General features: G+C 45.3%; 1 protein-coding gene across 12 annotated transcripts in view; it reads right to left on the bottom strand.

Annotated features, from left to right (window-relative positions):
- The window catches only part of PROM1 (prominin 1), a 135,987-nt gene that overhangs the window by 63,987 nt on the left and 54,365 nt on the right, over nucleotides 1–17,635 (bottom strand). For all 12 annotated transcript variants that reach the window (XR_005794110.1, XR_005794109.1, XM_040487436.1 and 9 more), the window contains one exon: nucleotides 2,065–2,120. Coding sequence is in view for 10 of the 12 variants with exons in the window: in XM_040487436.1 (XP_040343370.1) it covers nucleotides 2,065–2,120 (56 nt within the window). In the remaining 2 variants the exon portion in view is untranslated. The remainder of the gene's footprint in view (nucleotides 1–2,064; nucleotides 2,121–17,635) is intronic.

The raw sequence follows: 17,635 nt of genomic DNA, 5'->3' as shown, positions 1-17,635 counted from the left end.
AACAGTGGAAAACGTGACCCGATCCCACGTGAAGGGGGAATTCAGGTCATGCATGAGGACTCAGTGCACTTGTCCCCCATGCCAATGGTGTTGGTCCATTTGCAAAGGCACCTGAGGTGGAGAGGAAATCAGGCACCAGGGAGATCTCCAATTTCACAGGAGCTCCAAATCTAATACCAAGCCAGCCATAAAGGACTGGCCCAACTAAGAATCTCACCACGGGTAGTGGCTGAGGTGCCCAGAGTCACCTCAAGGTCTCAGGACCCCATCCTCCGAGGCCTGGACCAGGTGAAGCGCAATCCCCACCCATTCTTTGGCAGAACTAGCTGGCACTCGGGCCAGGCTGCTAATGGTACGTTATTTTTCGATATCAATATACAAGCAACGGTCATTTTGTTCTGCCCAGGGAGGCAGGCAGACATCGGCAACCACGTTTGGGAGACATAGGAAGCCACGGGCATTTCATAGCGAAAATGTTTTTCCACGGTACTAGGGAAGGCTGTGAGCGCTAGAGAGAAACTAATTCATGTAAATGGTCTTTAGATAAGGCTTTCCTCTTTGGCATCTGTATTTGTTTTCTCTTGGGTATCACTTTATTGCAAACTGAGAATATGAGGCACTGTCACCACAGCATCTGAGGTGACCATTCACTGGGTGAGAGATCACCGCCCTCACCATACATTGCCCCCACCACACTGGGACGCTGTCATTCACGTTTGCTGTGCTGGCCATTCAAGAATGTCCCCCGTGTGTCTGCTTTTATTGTTCTCTTGATAACCACTTTCAGGAGAGGACAAAGTACTTAATCCTTCAGGACTAAGAGCCTGACAGATTCAACTATTTTTTTTTTTTAATTATCCTAACTTTCAGGACAACACACATCTGTTTATTTCACTGGCAACCTGCACTCATCGTAAACCAAAAGCAAAGAACACTCTTGTGTTTGGGTAATCCATCACAGATGCAAACAGAATGAATGCACAACACCTTGGTATTCAGCAGGGGCACGCAAGGTCCTTTAATACTTTCTGAAAATACCATCTGCTCATATTAGCGAGCGTTCAGGGTCCCAGGCCACCTTTCCTTCCTCTCCACTCTTTCACACCTTGTCCTGGTGGCTCCCGTGGTCCCCGAAGACTCGGATGCCAGCAAAGCCACCTCCCCACCTGCTCCAGCCCTGCTTATCTTTCTTCTTTTTTTACAACAGGCCCCCCAATCACCTTTTATGCAAGAACTCCTGGTCAGAATTACGTTTTTTCACCTACGTTCCTCTTCCTGTTACTTATAAATCTACTTATTTCCTTCTTCTCCTTCTACTTCTTTAAACAATCAAGTATGGTCTCTGCCATCTGGCTCTTTGCCTCCTGAGATCAAGGGCGATTTTCCTTATCCTTAGCCCAGGTAAGTGCACACACAGAGCTCTCAATACACCTGTTCCAATGTGAAGCTGCTTTTTACCAAACTGTATTTTATTTTTTAAAAAATTTTAAATGTTTTTATTTATTTTTGACAGAGAGACAGAACAAGGGGGAGGGGGCAGAGAGAGAGAGGGACACACAGAAGCTGAAGCAGGCTCCAGGCTCTGAGCAGTCAGCACAGAGCCCGACGCGGGGCTCGAACTCATGAGCGTGAGATCATGACCTGAGCTAAGGTCGGAAGCTCAACCGACTGAGCCACCCAGGCACCCCTACCAAACTGTATTTTGAAACAAAGTACACATCCCTGTTTCTAGAAATGGTCAAACAATTCTAGTTAGTCTGGGAGTTCTCTCCTTCCTTAGCTAAAAAAAACCCTACCCCATTACTTCCCTTAAGGAAATTTCAGTTTTTAAATACAGAAATACATACAGCTTAAAAGGTGAATGTTTTTTCAAACGCTACTTTTGGAATTTCTGCTTTAGAAATCAAAGGGGATTTATAAGATGTTTCAATATTCCATAAAAGTTCTTAGTCAAAGAAAATTACAAAGTTCACAGGTGAACTGATTGCTTAAAGATTTACTTTCAAGTCAACCAAAATTTTGTTCATACTTATTTTTACTAACAAATGTATCAATAAAAATTACCTTCTCATAATCAGTTGAGAGGTCAAACTTCTTCTGTAGAATTTTTCTTAAAATATCTGGGGGAAAAAGTCACAAAAGAATAGCAAGGTTACTTTTACAGTAAAAACACAACATGTATGTTTAGAAAATAAATTTTATATATGCTTACAAATTATTGTACCTCTATGTAGTATTCTTATCATTTTATTTCTATTTCTTAAGGTAGGTAAATCATTAAGCTAATGAGGCTCTAAACAGAAGCAAAGAATGGAGGGCAAATATTTTTGACTTACTATTTAGCAGTGGTGGAATCAGACAGTTGCCATTTTTGAGATTTCAGTTTCTCACAAGACACCTTGATATTTACCAGCGTATAGGTCATTAATAATTACTGATAAAATGTTACACCGAAATTGCTCACTCTTAATTTTTTGAAACCACAAATGCAATTTATTCTTTAGTAATTCTACATTTACATAATATTTTACAAATAAAAAGAACCTTACAATTAATCCAAGCAGTGCATGAAAACCTGAAATAATATGCAAAATGGTATTTTTCCTGCCATGTTCATTTTGGGCATTTCCAAATTCCCATATAGGTTAGGATTCATCTCTTATCCTGACTCACCAATCTAGCAATGATATGCCATGACTGATGCCCAGACAGAGAGAATAACTTGTCTAAAGTCTGGGATGTGTGAGGAGGCCAGACCAAGGCCCAGGCGGGTCATCATTTTTCTGCCCCAGGGTCCTTCCCACGCTGCACATTGTAATTCACCCTGGGAATGAGCTTCTGGAATGCTGTGGCTGTATCCTGTATACATCACTTCTAAAGTGTACTACAAGGGGCGCAAAGGAAAACTTGTTGTGAATGCTTATTTAAAGCAAGGAGTATAGATTTCCATGCCGGCCACCTCCCCGCAGGGCTTTTTGGAAAACAACTTCCGACCTGCACAGATTAAATGCAACGACCTGCAAACTAAATGGAGCAGATCTTTAAAAGGTGTGCTGTAGGAGCAGGGATCAAACTCGTAGGTTTGGGATGCTTACCCTATCCCTAGGGTACTGGGAGTCCTAGTTATTCATTCCTCCAAGGGACGTCAGGGAGACCCAAGGACGGGAGAAACCTGAGTCTGCTCAACCCCGCAGATCTCCTCCAGCCTTGAGCTAGCCACTTTGCTTTGGTTTGTTGTACAGATTAGGCTTCTGTTCTAGATTTCATTGGATGAAAATGTCCACTGATGATTTTTTTTTTTAATTGAGAATCATCCATTTATTTCAATGTATTTAATGACACAGGTGACGTTCCTGTGTGGCATTTTGGGATCGTGATCTAGTCAAGAGTTGGGATGGAGTCCAAGCTCCACTACTTTCCATGGTGTCTCCTCCTGGGTGAAGAATTACCTGCCACAAGTATCCTCATCTGCCAATCGGGTTTATATTAGTCTCCACCCTCAAAGGACCACTTCGGGTAAGTGAGATCGTGCAGACGAAGAAAAACGGTACAGGGCCTGGCACACAGCGGGCCCTTCACTGTTCTGTGAAAGGGTTTTAGGAAATGTCTGCTGCAGAGCAGTATGCAAGGTAAGTATGGCGTGGAGGTGTTCTTGCGGCCACGGACTATGCATTCACTTGGCTCATCTTTATAAAAGCCAAATGAGAACTTTGAATCTCTTCCGGGGAGCCGCCCCCTCCTTCCTCTCAGGTCACACTGACCAGGTAAGCGGTGGGCATCCCCCACTGGCCTCAGCGGGCACATCTCTGAATGTGGTCCGCGGACCCCTTGGAATCGTCAAGATATGTTCAGGGTGCCCACGAGGAGGAAGCAGAAGACGTGATCCGCCTTTCCATGGTGTTGATATTTGTACTCAGGGTGCAAAAGCAACGGTGGCAAAGACTGCTGTGATTTAGCAGGAACCACATAGCATCCATTCTATTCTTCGCTGCCATCAACTCATGGGAACTAGAAGCCCAAGTCACAAGAATGATCTCGATGATTATTACAATCATAGCGTCCGACTTCAGCTCAGGTCATGATGTCACAGTTTGTGGGTTCGAGCCCTGCCTTGGGCTCTCTGCTGTCAGTGCAGAGCCCACTTCACATTCTCTGTCCCCGACTCTCTCTGCCCCTCCCCAGCTCACTCGCTTGCACTCTCTCTCTCAAAACTAAACATTTTTTTTTTAAAAAGAGAATAATCTTGATGGAGCATTAAAAACTCGTAATTGTATTAAACTTCAATCTGTGAGCAGCCATCTTTGTATTATTCTGTGTGAGGAAATGGCAGTGTGCGTAAGGTGCTTTTGTTGCACACCCGTTTCCAGCTGACTCCAGAAAGAGCACTGGGTGCTGGTCTTGAGTTGGGAGCTAAACTCACCACATTTCTCACGGAGCGCGATTTTCACGCACAAGAAAGAGAGACAAACCACGGTTATTCAGACTTGAGGATTTTGGAGACACTTTCCTTAAAATGGAGGGAGTGGAGCCCACAGCTTCGAGAGGGCGACTCACAGGACTTGTTGCCAATGATAAAATTAGAGCATTTAAGCAAAAATTAGAATTTTGCAAAATCTGCTTCCATGGGGTTGACAGACGTGGGATTTTACCGCATCGTTCTCACCACACTTGAACACATGAAGCAGGTGCGTCTCTAACAGACTATGTGGAGGCCAGTGAATATGGGACACATGGATCACACGTTGGCCGTGGCCCCAGTGAGACAGTGCCAGTCTTCCAGTGCCAAACAGATGCTCCCAGCATTTGCTGGAAGATCCCCAGCCCCTCCCAAGTACACCGGTGGTCCCGGGTGCTGAAGAAGGGTCCCAGCTACACCAAATGACACTCCTTACTGACAATTGACCCCTGCCCTTTGTCTGCCAGCTGGCCCCATCTCTCTGCCAAACTGATCTTTGCCATGAGGACCAAGCACCCATCTGAGATTTGGGGGCAGGAATGTTCTCCCTCCCCCTGGTTTAGGGCAGCGCTGCCTGATAGAAATATATTACAAGCCATACAAGTAATTTCAAATTTCCTAGTAGCCACATTTAAAAAGTGAAAAAAAATGGGTGATTAGTTTATTTTACATTAATTTTAATAATATGCTGCCCTTAATCCAGATATATGCAATACACTGTCATTTCTGTATGCCATCAATATAAAAATATTAATGAGCTGTTTTACAGTCACTAAGTATTCAGGTCTGGTATAGATGTGCTCAGTACATCTTAGTTCAGACTAGCTATAATTCAGGTGCTCAGGGGCCACACGTAGCCATGGCCTCTGTACTGGACAGCACGGGGTTAGAGGCTGCAGGTCATCGACCTTGGAGGCCTCAGTCCTTTTGCTCATCCTCCCTCCCTCCCTGTGACAGTGTACCCTGTCACAAGAACACAAAATGAGCATCCACCATATCCATTTTTCCTTTGCCTTCCCTGTGGATCTCTAAGTGGCTCTCAATCCAGGTAAATGAACATCAGCATAAGGCCTGTAGGATGCAGCCCAGCATCTTCATTTGTGAGGTCTTGGAATTAACTCTGCTGTTCACGCCTCATACGGGAACTCATGAGCCCCCCACCCCCCACCCCCGCCACTAGGAAACTCCATCTCAGTCCTAACACGTTCGTCGCTGTTGAGAACTTTTAATCGATTATGGTCCACCTCAGAAAGCGTGTGGAAGACCCAGGGTCCCACTTCTGCTCCCCTACCCACCCACCCCCCCACCCCCCCCCGCCGCCCCTGCTTGGGGGTCTGGCTGCACTACAATCCTTTGTCTTTGTCTCTGTCCTCCTGGCCAGCTTCCAATGGAACCAATCTCTACCTCTGGATCTCCTACATTCCCAGAAAGTTCCAGGGATCCAGCACCGTTTGTGGTACTGATGCCGCAAAAACATAACATTATCCAAAAAAAAGTGTTGCCTCCTTTTTGTAGATCAGACGGGATCCCTGAGGTCTGTGACTAGTTCCTCGTATTGCCTGGTGAGCGAGGTAGCCAGTAGCATTTGGATCACCACAGTGTTATCCTGACCTCTGTGAGACCTCAGTGTGGACAACAGTGGCCACCCTGTCCTTCCTAAACCGAGGGAGGGTCTGTTCTGACAGAGCCTGATAGGCACTTAGCATGGGCCAGACAACTCCCAGAGGCCAAGGAAAGATTCTCCCTGCCCTGAACTCAGGGAGTTATCTGGCCACCTTTCCCATGTGGCAATTCATTTTCCACTATAAAAATCCCATGCTTGGGGCGCCTGGGTGGCGCAGTCGGTTAAGCGTCCGACTTCAGCCAGGTCACGATCTCGCGGTCCGTGAGTTCGAGCCCCGCGTCGGGCTCTGGGCTGATGGCTCAGAGCCTGGAGCCTGTTTCTGATTCTGTGTCTCCCCCTCTCTCTGCCCCTCCCCTGTTCATGCTCTGTCTCTCTCTGTCCCAAAAATAAATAAACGTTGAAAAAAAAAATTAAAAAAAAAATCCCATGCTCTTTTCACAACATAACAGTTGTCTCTTAAGATATAGCAGGAGGGAAATATGGACTCCAGTGAACGAAGAAGCTCTTGTCATGGTAGATTGTTTCTCAGCATCTGGTCCCATAAAGGGGCTCTGTGGGTCTTTCCGGAATGATGGTGGCTATGAGCCTCTCTTCATTCAACTCTTAGATGGTGCAATGCCCTCTTACCTGGGACTTAATTTTAAATTTCGTGTGATGATGGAAATTAAGAAAGGTAGCAGCAAGGGCTAATTCTGAAATTTCGTGTGATGATGGAAATTAAGAAAGGTAGCAGCAAGGGCTAATTCTGACCTCTTGTGTCACACCATCAACTTAGAAAGTAAGTTGCTTGGGTGTGGTTGGTTGGTTGTGTGTTTTTTTTTGCTGTGTGTGTGTATGAATAATTTCTCTACGAATATTTTTGATGTCTGAAGCCATACAAGTAAGATAAAATAAGAAAAGTGCCTTGTGCAGGATCCATATATTAAAAAATCCATCTTCCTTATCTTAGTTGAAACACATCTTTGACTAAGTAAGATATTTCTGTTTCCTAACTGGGCTTCTTTTAATACACATGTAGGTTCTGGTCCAAGCTAGGCAAAATAAAATTCTACTCTTGGAACGTTCTCTTGTAAAATGGATAGACAATTTTTTTTAATGTCTATTTTTGGGAGAGAAAGAGAGACAGAGTGCTAGTGGGGAAGGTGCAAAGAGAGGGAGACAGAATCCAAAGCAGACTCCAGGCTCTGAGCTGTCAGCACAGAGCTGGACACGGGGCTAGAACTCACGGACCGCAAGATCATGACCTGAACCAAAGTCAGATGCTTAACCAACTGAGCCACCCAGGCACCCTTGGATAGACAACATAAAACACACAAACAAACAAAAAAAACCCCAAACCTGCTGTTGTCAGTTGATCCGTCGGACTTGTGACGAACTTACGTGCTCTCACAAAGATCTCGTTGCTATCTATTTAATGAGACTTACCTGGCTAGGTCTCTAATTAAAAAGATACGCTACCTGATAGCTTCTAAAGTGTGATCCTGCCATTTACTGGGAACAGAATCTCTCAAAGGTGCTAAATTATATTTAAAAGTTTTTTTAAAGAGATTTTTATATCTGATATAAATAAACATTTAGTATGTGGCAAGCCATTCTTTTTTTTAAAAAAAAATTTTTTTCAACGTTTATTTATTTTTGGGACAGAGAGAGACAGAGAATGAACGGGTGAGGGGCAGAGAGAGAGGGAGACACAGAATCGGAAACAGGCTCCAGGCTCCGAGCCATCAGCCCAGAGCCCGACACGGGGCTCGAACTCACGGACCGCGAGATCATGACCTGGCTGAAGTCGGACGCTTAACCGACTGCGCCACCCAGGCGCCCCTTTTTTTTTTTTAATTTTTTTTTTTTTTTGTGGCAAGCCATTCTTAATCTATGTAAAACAATATTATTTGTAATGCAGTTCTTGAGAAAATATATTTTGGAATGTTATTTTGTTCACAGCTGGTAATTTTTCTGCCAAAGTATTCTAATCTTGGCTTGTTTTATTTTAAAGCCTTTTAAAAAAGTTTAGTAAAGTTTTATGTGCAGGTCATTTTAATTAGTCTTTCGCTCCTCTCTACCTGATGTTTTCTAGTCTCTTTAACTAGAATTTTTTAAATGAAACCAAAAATTAAGTGATAAACTTAGAAGCACTATGGTGTTAAACATCAAAATTGAGAGATTAAAACATACAGAACAGGTTTTTCTTCGCGGACAAATCTTAGAAAATGACCCTTTTTTTTCCTTTTCTTTTTTAAATTTTTAAAAAGAATGTTTATTTATTTTTGAGAGAGACAGAGCACAAGTGGGGGAGGGGTAGAGGGAGACAGAGACACAGAACCCAAAGCAGGCTCCAGGCTCTGAACTGTCACCGCAGAGCCCCGTGCGGGACTCAAACTCATGAGCTGTGAGATCATGACCTGAGCCAAAGTTGGACGCTCAACTGACTGAGCCACCCAGATGCCCCTGACTCATTTTTTTTCTAAATGTCAAGTTAGATGTATTTGTACTCAGAACTCTTATTAATGAAAATTAAACCCACGCCTGCGAGCACACACACACACACACACACACACACACACACACACACAAAGTAAGCTCTCTTTCAGGCACTTGAAGTGTTTTCTTGGAAATGTGATTAACTAAGGGCATAAACAGTGTGAAATGTTCCCTTGTGGAGACACCACAGTGTCCCTCTTTGACCTCCAGTGGCATTGTCTGAGACTCCAGTAGTGTGTGGGGCTCTCTATTAAGAGTGACTTCATTTAGTATTTTGTGCATGAAATCAACACTCAAATTGAAAGAGATTGTTCAAGTTTTTACTAAAAGTAGCATAAAATGATATTCAAGTTCAACCTAGAAACCTACAAAAGTTAAGTTTGTGAATGTAAAACTTTCATGATTAAGTGTTAATTAAAACTTTAGTCATTTCTTTCCAGGCATGAAAGACTTTCTGCAGGCTCTTAAATTTTTTTTAAGTTTATTTATTTATTTTTGAGAAAGAGAGAGAGAGAGAGAGAGGAGGGGAGGAAAAGAGAGAACCCCAGTCTCTGTGCTGACAGTGCAGAGCCCGACGTGGGGCTAGATCCCATTAACTGTGAGATCAGGACCTGAGCTGAAATCTAGAGTGAGACGCTTAACTGACTGACCACTCAGGCGCTCCTCTGTAAGCTCTTAAACATCAATTTGACAACTTGCCCCCCGCAACTCTAGACTAAATTCCTGAGGGGACAAGGGGCAGGTAGGCACCAAGTGGAATGCCTGACAAGTGCAGATAAAACACAACCCTGGACAATTCAAAAGTATTAACTTCGCAGATGTGCTGGTATTACGCAGGGTGTGGAAGAGACAGAGGCATTCTGCCCTATGAGAAATGTTCAGTATGGTGTTTGTATATGATCCACTAACATGGAAACATTAGCGTCTCCTACTTCCATTCTGTACCTTTTCATGCTCTGCCTTTTCCTGTCCTTCAGCTTGTGGTACAGAATATGAATGCCCAGAAGAACCCATGTGTCACCTCATTTTCCTTGGCCCACTGCTTGACTACATTCCCCAGCCCCCAAGCACTTAGATGGGACATATGACTTGAGTCCTGGCCAATGGAACATGGGCAGGTGTGCGGGCACAACGCTTCCAGACCCGGCCTCCAAAACCTCCCACAAGAGGTTTGCATGAACACCCTCTTTACCCGTCTCCCAGCCAAATACGAAGGATCTAGTAGAGAATCCTGAAGCCCATGGTGATAGAAGGCCCATTAGCTGGAGGGAGCCAGAGTCCTAGGACCTCTCCACTCCATCACTTCTATATCAGACCATTAGACAGAGAGCATTTTTCATCAAAATTTGGGCTTGTTTGTTATAACAAATGGTGTCAGTTTCCCTAACTGAAAAAAGCCTTAGCCAATGAAGACTCCCAACATATTTGTGCTGCAGGCATCCTCTACCTGTTCCCTGTCTTGCCAGCTTTGACGAAACAAAGGTTAACTCGTTTTTCTCAGGAGCAGGTACACATACACATAACACAGCAGACTGAGGTTTGGTGAAGCCATTATGTTGGCACTAATGGAGACATAGATTTCAAAAGACATCTTCATTAAAAGGTTGAGCTTTCTGTGTTTATAAAAGAGAATGCGTGGCAAGGCATTCAAACCCAGAAATATCACTATAAAACGTGGTACAAGGTAGCTCAGATACAGCATCTTTCTAACTGCTTCTCATCTGTGGGTCTACAAAAGCTCTGGAAAACATCCACAGCCCTGCCTTAAATCTCCATACGCCCTTCAACAGCTTCACTACCAACTGAATTTTCCTAATCTACAAAACACATGTTCAAAACACGCTGATTCAGGCGTGTGTCTACTGCCAAAATATTTAAGGAAAATGCTCTCAGGTTACAGTGTGATCCTGGGAAGTTTGCATCGAAAAGGAGTTACGACTAAGTTGGCTTAAGATCTTGGGACCATCTCCAAGAGTCATGGGCACAACATGGCTGCTTAGATGGGTTGAGACCACCAGCTCCCAGGGCCAGGCTGCTCTTTCTGGAGCAGAAGGCAGATTGTCATCAAGATGACAAGTTAGTTGGTGAAACTGTGAACATTTATGTGGTTCCTACGCGGCCCTTGCACCTTCTCCAGAGCTCCCACATGAAGGGGTCTTTAGACTACAGACAGGAAACTCACTGTGGTTGAATCTCGTCCTCCCTCACTGGGCTCAACTTGCTGGGTTTCGTTTTTGTGTTTTAGAATTTCCATTCAGAGTTCCAATGAATGAACATTTATTTCTTCTCGTGTCAGGGAAATATTTCAATGTGAACAAATCGGAAATCTTCTGGTTATTTGGATTATTTGGTTCAGTTCACCTTTTATCAAGAAAAATGTTTAAGGAGCCAACTCATTGCATGAAATATGTTTAAAACTACATTAAGCCAGCACAGTAAGTATGATCAGTTCTGATATCCGATAGGTTAATCGAAAGAGACAAAGCAGGATAATCATGCCTTAGATGTTTTACCTTAAGGCACATGAATACCCATTTGTTGCCCATCATTGGATGTGAAGCCAAGGTCCATTTTTGAGTATGAGTCCACTGGCCAGAATGGAGGTGAGTTACAGTAAAAGAAAGCTCCTCTCTTATTTCAAGGTAGACTCATGCCAACCACTCCATCTCCAAACTGTATGTACCCTTAGGGTACATGAGGAGGAGTCATTGTCTCACAAAATTACACCACCTACACATAGTGTGGGTCTTCCAGAGAAAGCACTTGGTGATCACAGACTCTGCCTCAAGATATGGGGGTCAGGGGGGAACCTGGCTGATTCGATTCTTCAGTGACTGAAATGGGGAGTGGAGGGGTAGTCTTTACCCCAGCTACACATTTCCTGCCCCCCAGTCCCCAGACATTGAAAATGATTGCCTGTGTCAGTCGGGGTTCGCCAAAGAAACAGCATCAATGAGCAAGGAGATAGAGATAGAGAGGAGGATATTTATTTATTTATTTATTTATGTATTTAATCTTTTGGTGAATGTTTATCCACTTTTTGAGAGAGACAGAGTGTGAGCAGGGCAGGGGGCAGAGAGAGAGAGGGAGACACAGAATCGGAAGCAGGCTTCAGGCTCCGAGCTGTCAGCACAGAGCCCGATGCGGGGCTCGAACTCACGAACTGTGAGATCGTGACCTGAGCCGAAGTCGGATTCTTAACCGGCTGAGCCACCCAGGCGCCCCGAGGGTTTTTTTTAAAGAGATTATGGGGGTCAGACAGTTTGAAATCTTTAGAGCAGGTTGGGAACTCAGACAGGGGTTCATGTTACAGTCTCAAAGCAGAATTTCTTCCTCTTGGGGAAATCTTAGTTTTTGCTCTTAAGACCTTTCAGCTGATTGGAGGAGGCCCCCCCACATTATGGAGGGTAATCTCCTTCACTTAAAATCAACTTATTGTAGGTGTCAATCACATCGATAAAATACTTTTATGGCAACACCTCGATTAGGGTTTCATTAAATCGCTGGGTGCCAGAGCCTGGCCAAGTGGACCCAGAAGACCACAGCCCTGCCCCAGCCAGCTGTGTTAGCCATAGAAGGGTCCTGCCCCAGAGCTGTATCGGAACCGAGCATAGCTGAGCAGCCCTCTTACAGAGCAGGGGGACTCACTGTCACTAACGGCAACTACTGACAAGCTGTGCCAAAGGACCGCAATCAGGGGCCCAGTGAGTGCAAGGGCAGGGGATCACATGTCGTCTCAGAGGACAACTGATCCTGAATGATTTTCCTTAACCAGCCCCCACACTGACTTAAGTTGGTGTGCGCTAAACTACGAGGCAGGCAAATAAATGCCATTTGAAAAGATGTCCATCAAAAGGAGCGGAACGAAATCTGTTTGGCACTTGCATGGTTAATTATTTCCCTATAGAGTGTACCTAGCAAGGCCCATCTTCCTGAAGCCCTGGTCGCTTTTATGTGTTTGCTGTCCTCTGACACTGAGATGAACACCCTCTGCCCAGAGCTTGGCTCACGTCTTCCTGTGGCTGATGTGAGCGAGGCTGAGCCTAAAGAAGTGATCTGGGGACCTAAACAATGCAAGTGCCTCTGGTCTGGGAGTTCATCAGATTCCCCGAATGAAGCACACTTCCTTCTGGAATGGCTGCCAAGAGCCTGTCTGAATTTAGTGCTCCAGGGATATGCATTTGAAGAATCATTTCGTGCAGCAACCGTCCTGTACTTTTCAATCGCACGGAGCACTTCATTATATGGTTCCAGTCCTCCGGCAACAAGACGAGACTCTGGTTTGGTTTTTAACACGGGGATTGATGCTTCAGAAATTTGGGAGCCAATCCGCAGGGTCTATTGGCACTTATCAAATGTACTCCCCCTGCCTCTGAGTACATAATCAAGTTTTCCGGAAGGTGAGTCCCCTTTTCCTTTGTTTAAAATACAGTGTGAACACCCTTGCTTTGCTATTTCCTTCATTACAGCTGTCAACACAAGACCCTGTGTGGTTCTCCTTTAATTGACTGGAGTGGCTTCTCCCAGAAGCAATGAGGCACGTTGGCTTGCAGTAGAATTTGATGGCACTGACTCAGGCTCCAAGGAAAGAGCTCGGGAAAAGTGCTGCCCGGGAAGCTATTCTTAGGAAAACATCTGGGACCATTCTGGTCTCTGCAGCTTTCTCCCTGCTATGTGCTCACACTGATTGTGCACTGGGGTTCCGTCTTAACCCTTAGCATGTGGCCCGGCCTGCCCTTAAATCACCTTGAATTCCTTTCGAGGAGGTGGGTGCTCCGGTCGCACAGGTGGAGGGAAACTTCTGGGGTCTCCTGGGGCCCAGGGCCCTCGATAAAGCTGCATGTGGGTCCCCGGCCTCAGTGCTGGGAGGGGTGTGGGGAGGGGTCTCTGTTCCCGGGATGGACTAGGGGCTGTGTTGCCACCACCCGTGAATCCAGGGAGGGGAGCAGGGAACATGGTCAAAATCTCTGTCGATTCCTGAAGTTTTTTGGTTCGTTTCCTTCCCTGAGACATTCCTGGAAAGCGTAATTCCATTCGCCGCCTTTGTCTCTGCTGTTTGTTGGGGAAAGTTTGCCTCGAGAATCTTGGAAAGGAACACAACGTGCTTGAAATCTTTTGTTCTGCACCGGGGCCCTCATAATCTCACATACACGTCCGTGAGAACGTGGGTCTGCTAAACCCCACTTTGTCCTGCCTTGTGACAGAAGGCTCAGCTGTTGGCAATGGAGTCTTCCCGACTGGGGACAGAGAGGGACTAGGGGCAGAGCAGAGGGGGACTTTTGTTTTCCCGAAGGTTTTTTGTGCTCCCGGGAATTTCTGAAAGAATATTTAGCAATTTTTTAAACAAAGTACTCTTACTTACAGGCTCTTCTACCCCCTTCTCCCTCAAAAATGACATTAAAAAACACAATTGTTAGGGTGCCTGGGTGGTTCAGTCGGTGGAGTGCCCAACTCTTGATTTCAGCTCAGGTCATGATGTCATGGTTCATGGGATGGAGCCCCACCCACGTCGGGCTCTGCGCTGACGGCGTGGAAACTGCTTGGGATTCTGTCTCTCCTCTTTCTCTGCTGCTCCCTCCCTCTCTCAAAAATAAATAAATAAACTTAAAAAAAAAAACCATAATTCTTAACACTATCAAGTTAAACATGCTACTTCCTGTAAATGTAAGTCAGATTTTACCGTTATCTTGTATAGCCTGGGGCCACTTCTACAGCATTTCAAACACATACAGTTTGTCACCAAAAAACTGGAAAAGAAATGAGGCTGAAATCCGCAAAATTGTCCATGCTTCCCAATAAATAGTCTTTGGAAAAGTAATAATGAGATATTCAAGATCTAGAGAAGCCCAATTTTGTCCCGATAAGTGTTTGGTTCAGGCAACATACACTCTTCTAGTGTTTTGTTAATAATGTACCAGAACCAACTTTTTTTGTGGTTGTGTGTCCACCCACTCTGCTTGTGCAGTGAAGCTGTAGGTTCTCCAAGATGCTCTTGTCTTTGTCCCCAGAGCGCTTTCTGCTAGTTGTCCTTGATGCAATTGCATCACTTAACTGAATATTATGTAAACAGATAAAGAATGACTATAAAGAGCAAACGTTGCTGTTTATACAAATTCTAAGTTGAATGTTTTTAAAAGCTCAGTAAAGAAGAGGGGTCTTAGAAAGAAAAGATCTGTTGCATTCAACGTAGGGGACACAACTGAAAAAGCTCAGCGTGAAAACCAGCAAAAATCTAGGGGGAAAAAAATCAGCACTGAGTCTACACCGTAAATTCTCGTTACTTGAATAAAATCCAGACTGGAAATCATAAAAGTTGTGTTGACAGGGAAATTCCAATCGGGAGACTCACACTCACCTGATATTAAGAATGTAGGAATCTGCAAAGCAGTGTCCCTCCCACCAGCAAGAAGAACTAGCTAGATGAAAGACGATGTTATGGCTTTAAAAATAATTTTTTTAATGTTTACTTATTTTTGAGAGAGAGAGAGAGCGTGTAGGGGAGGGGCAGAGAGAGAGGGAGACACAGAATCCAAGGCAGGCTCCAGGCTCTGAGCTGTCAGCACACAGCCTGACATGGGGCTCGAATCCATGAACCATGAGATCATGACCTGAGCCGAAGTCGGACGTTTAACAGACTGAGTCACCCAAGAACCCTTGTTATGGCTTTTCATGGGCCCCCCCAGACAGCTGAGCCTGCAAAGCAGTCAATTCCACACAGAGCGCCAAGCCCCTCTGAGGAGAGACAAGGGATACACAACCTGTTTCCCTTTTGGTGGTCTGGTGAAAAGAAATCACTGAAAATGCTGACAAGCTCTTAAGGCTGAGTGTGGCTGGCATGTCCACTGTGGGCCCAGAAGGCTCAGAAATAATGAGGAATTTCCATTTGCTTGCGAGCCCCCAGTGAGTGCTCTTGAGAGCGACTGGGGCAGGGCAAGTGACGGGAGAAAGTCTCCCTGGTGGCATAGGTATACAGGAAGTGGAGGGCTGCAGCTGAGGACAGGAGCGGAGCCCGCATACTTCCCTAGGCCTTTCTCTCCAACAAAGCAAAAGATTTAGAGCCACTGAGTGAGAGGCAGGGAACTCTCTCAGTCCTATGGCCAAGGCAAAACTCCATTGTTCCTAGTATGGGGGTAAAAGTAAAACTCATCTGCTTGTGGGGAAGAGGCTGGAAACCCTCCCACATATAGGATACAGGTAAAGGCTTATTGCTGCTGGGGGACAGGGCAGAAGCAAAGCCCCTCTGTGCCTGGGGACGAAACCACTCTGAGGCACACTACTTTTGGGACCAGGGCAAAAAACATGCTCCTCCCCAGACCAGTACAGATTCCAAGGAGGAGTTTGGCTGTCATGGGAGAAGGTACAGGAACAAAGAGAAAGCCCCACTCCCCAGGCTCAGTGGCACATGGCCTGCCTATGCCTGAAGCTGGACCAGTTCAACAGAGACCCACCATGAGCCTGGCACCAAGTGACAGGCACCACCACCATGGGAGAAAAAGCAGGGCTCTCTGTGCCACAGGTAAGCAGTGACTGTTGAAAGCTGAGGGTGAAGCAAGAACACTGAGTGACACCCTCCAGCACACCAGGCCCCACACCACACACAAGGTGAGGAATTTAAAGCCTGTGGCCCATTGGAGGTGATGGCAGTAACAAACTGACCCAGGCCAGCTCAACTCCTAACCAGAAGGACTCAGTCCCCCACACAACAGCTTGATGGGATGGAAATCATGTCCACATCCATGGGTAAAGACAATTCACCCCACTTTCTACCAGTCTACACAGGATGTCCAGCATTCAGTGAAAAATTACAAGACACACACACACAAGAAAGAAAAACAAATGACCCACTGTCAAGAGAGATTCGGACCCAGAGATCATTCAGATGGTAGAGAACTTTCTGACAGGATGTTAAACATAGGTTGTTGGGGGGAATTTACATTTATACCTCAGGGTAAAATAAAATGTTTCATGAAAGTGTGTAAAATGTTTAGGATTCCCAATATTTACCAACTTTAACCAACTAACTACCAGTTATATTGTTGAACAAGAGGGTTCTACTCTCCCTAAATTAGTCTTGATTTTTTTTTTTTTACCACAAATCAGCCCTAGTGGCAATTCTATAGGAATTATGATAACCTGTCCTGCTCTATCCGAGTCTCTAACCTATGGATTGTATTCCCCTACTCTATCTTCTAAGTTTCTCAGTGTGCTTTAGAAGAAAGAGAGGGGGATGAGAGGAGAATATTAGCTGTCACCATGAATTACCCACTGAGCTAAGTGCTTTGGGCCATGTGGCAGAGCAGGAAGCACGGGGACTTGGCATCAGCCGGAGCTGGCTTCAAGGTCTGCCTCCAGCACTTAGAAGCTCTGTGGCTGGCTTGAACGTGGACCAAATTACAAAAACTCTCTGGGTCTCAACTTCTGCACCTGTAAAATGGACAGACGGCAACTACTTGTGACCTCATCAAAAAGATCATGAACGACTCAAGGTGCCGTCTCACCTTCCAGCAAATGTAGGAGGAGATGGGACATCATTCCTATTCCCAAATGGGGAAGCCGGGCCTTAGCAAGGCTGAGTGGGTTGCATTACATCACTCAGTGGGGCAGGAATTCAAACTCAGGATCACTTTCCACTACACAACTCTGGGCAGCTTCAGAGTCCAGGGCTGGCCTTGCCGCCCATGGGCACGTAGACTGACTCAGGCCACTGGCTTCAGTTCTCTATGCTCCCATGTTCTCATCTGTGAAATGGGGAATCATACTTACCTTGCTCGACTATCCTAAGCAAGGTAAATGGTATGTGTAAAGCACTTGGAAATGGTACCTGACACAAAATAAATGCCCCCAAATAGTGGTGGTGATGGCGGTGATGGTGGCCGTGGTAGGGGAGGAAGCAGTAGGTCTAGTGGTAGTTTATGAAAAGATAGAGCTCTGGGCTTTTCTTGTCTTTTCTTTCTTTTTTTTTAATATAAGTTTTTTTTGTTTTGTTTTGTTTTTTACCTATTTTGAGAGTGACAGAGACAGTACAAGTGGGGGAAGGGCAGAGAGAGGAGGGGAAAGAGAATCCCAGACAGGCTCCA

This window comes from Herpailurus yagouaroundi, unplaced genomic scaffold (assembly GCF_014898765.1).
Source record: "Herpailurus yagouaroundi ecotype Mexico unplaced genomic scaffold, PumYag 28, whole genome shotgun sequence".
In the NCBI taxonomy this organism is placed as follows: Eukaryota; Metazoa; Chordata; class Mammalia; order Carnivora; family Felidae; genus Herpailurus; species Herpailurus yagouaroundi.
Note: the sequence above shows the minus strand (reverse complement) of the source record. Positions and strands in the feature narration are given on the sequence as shown.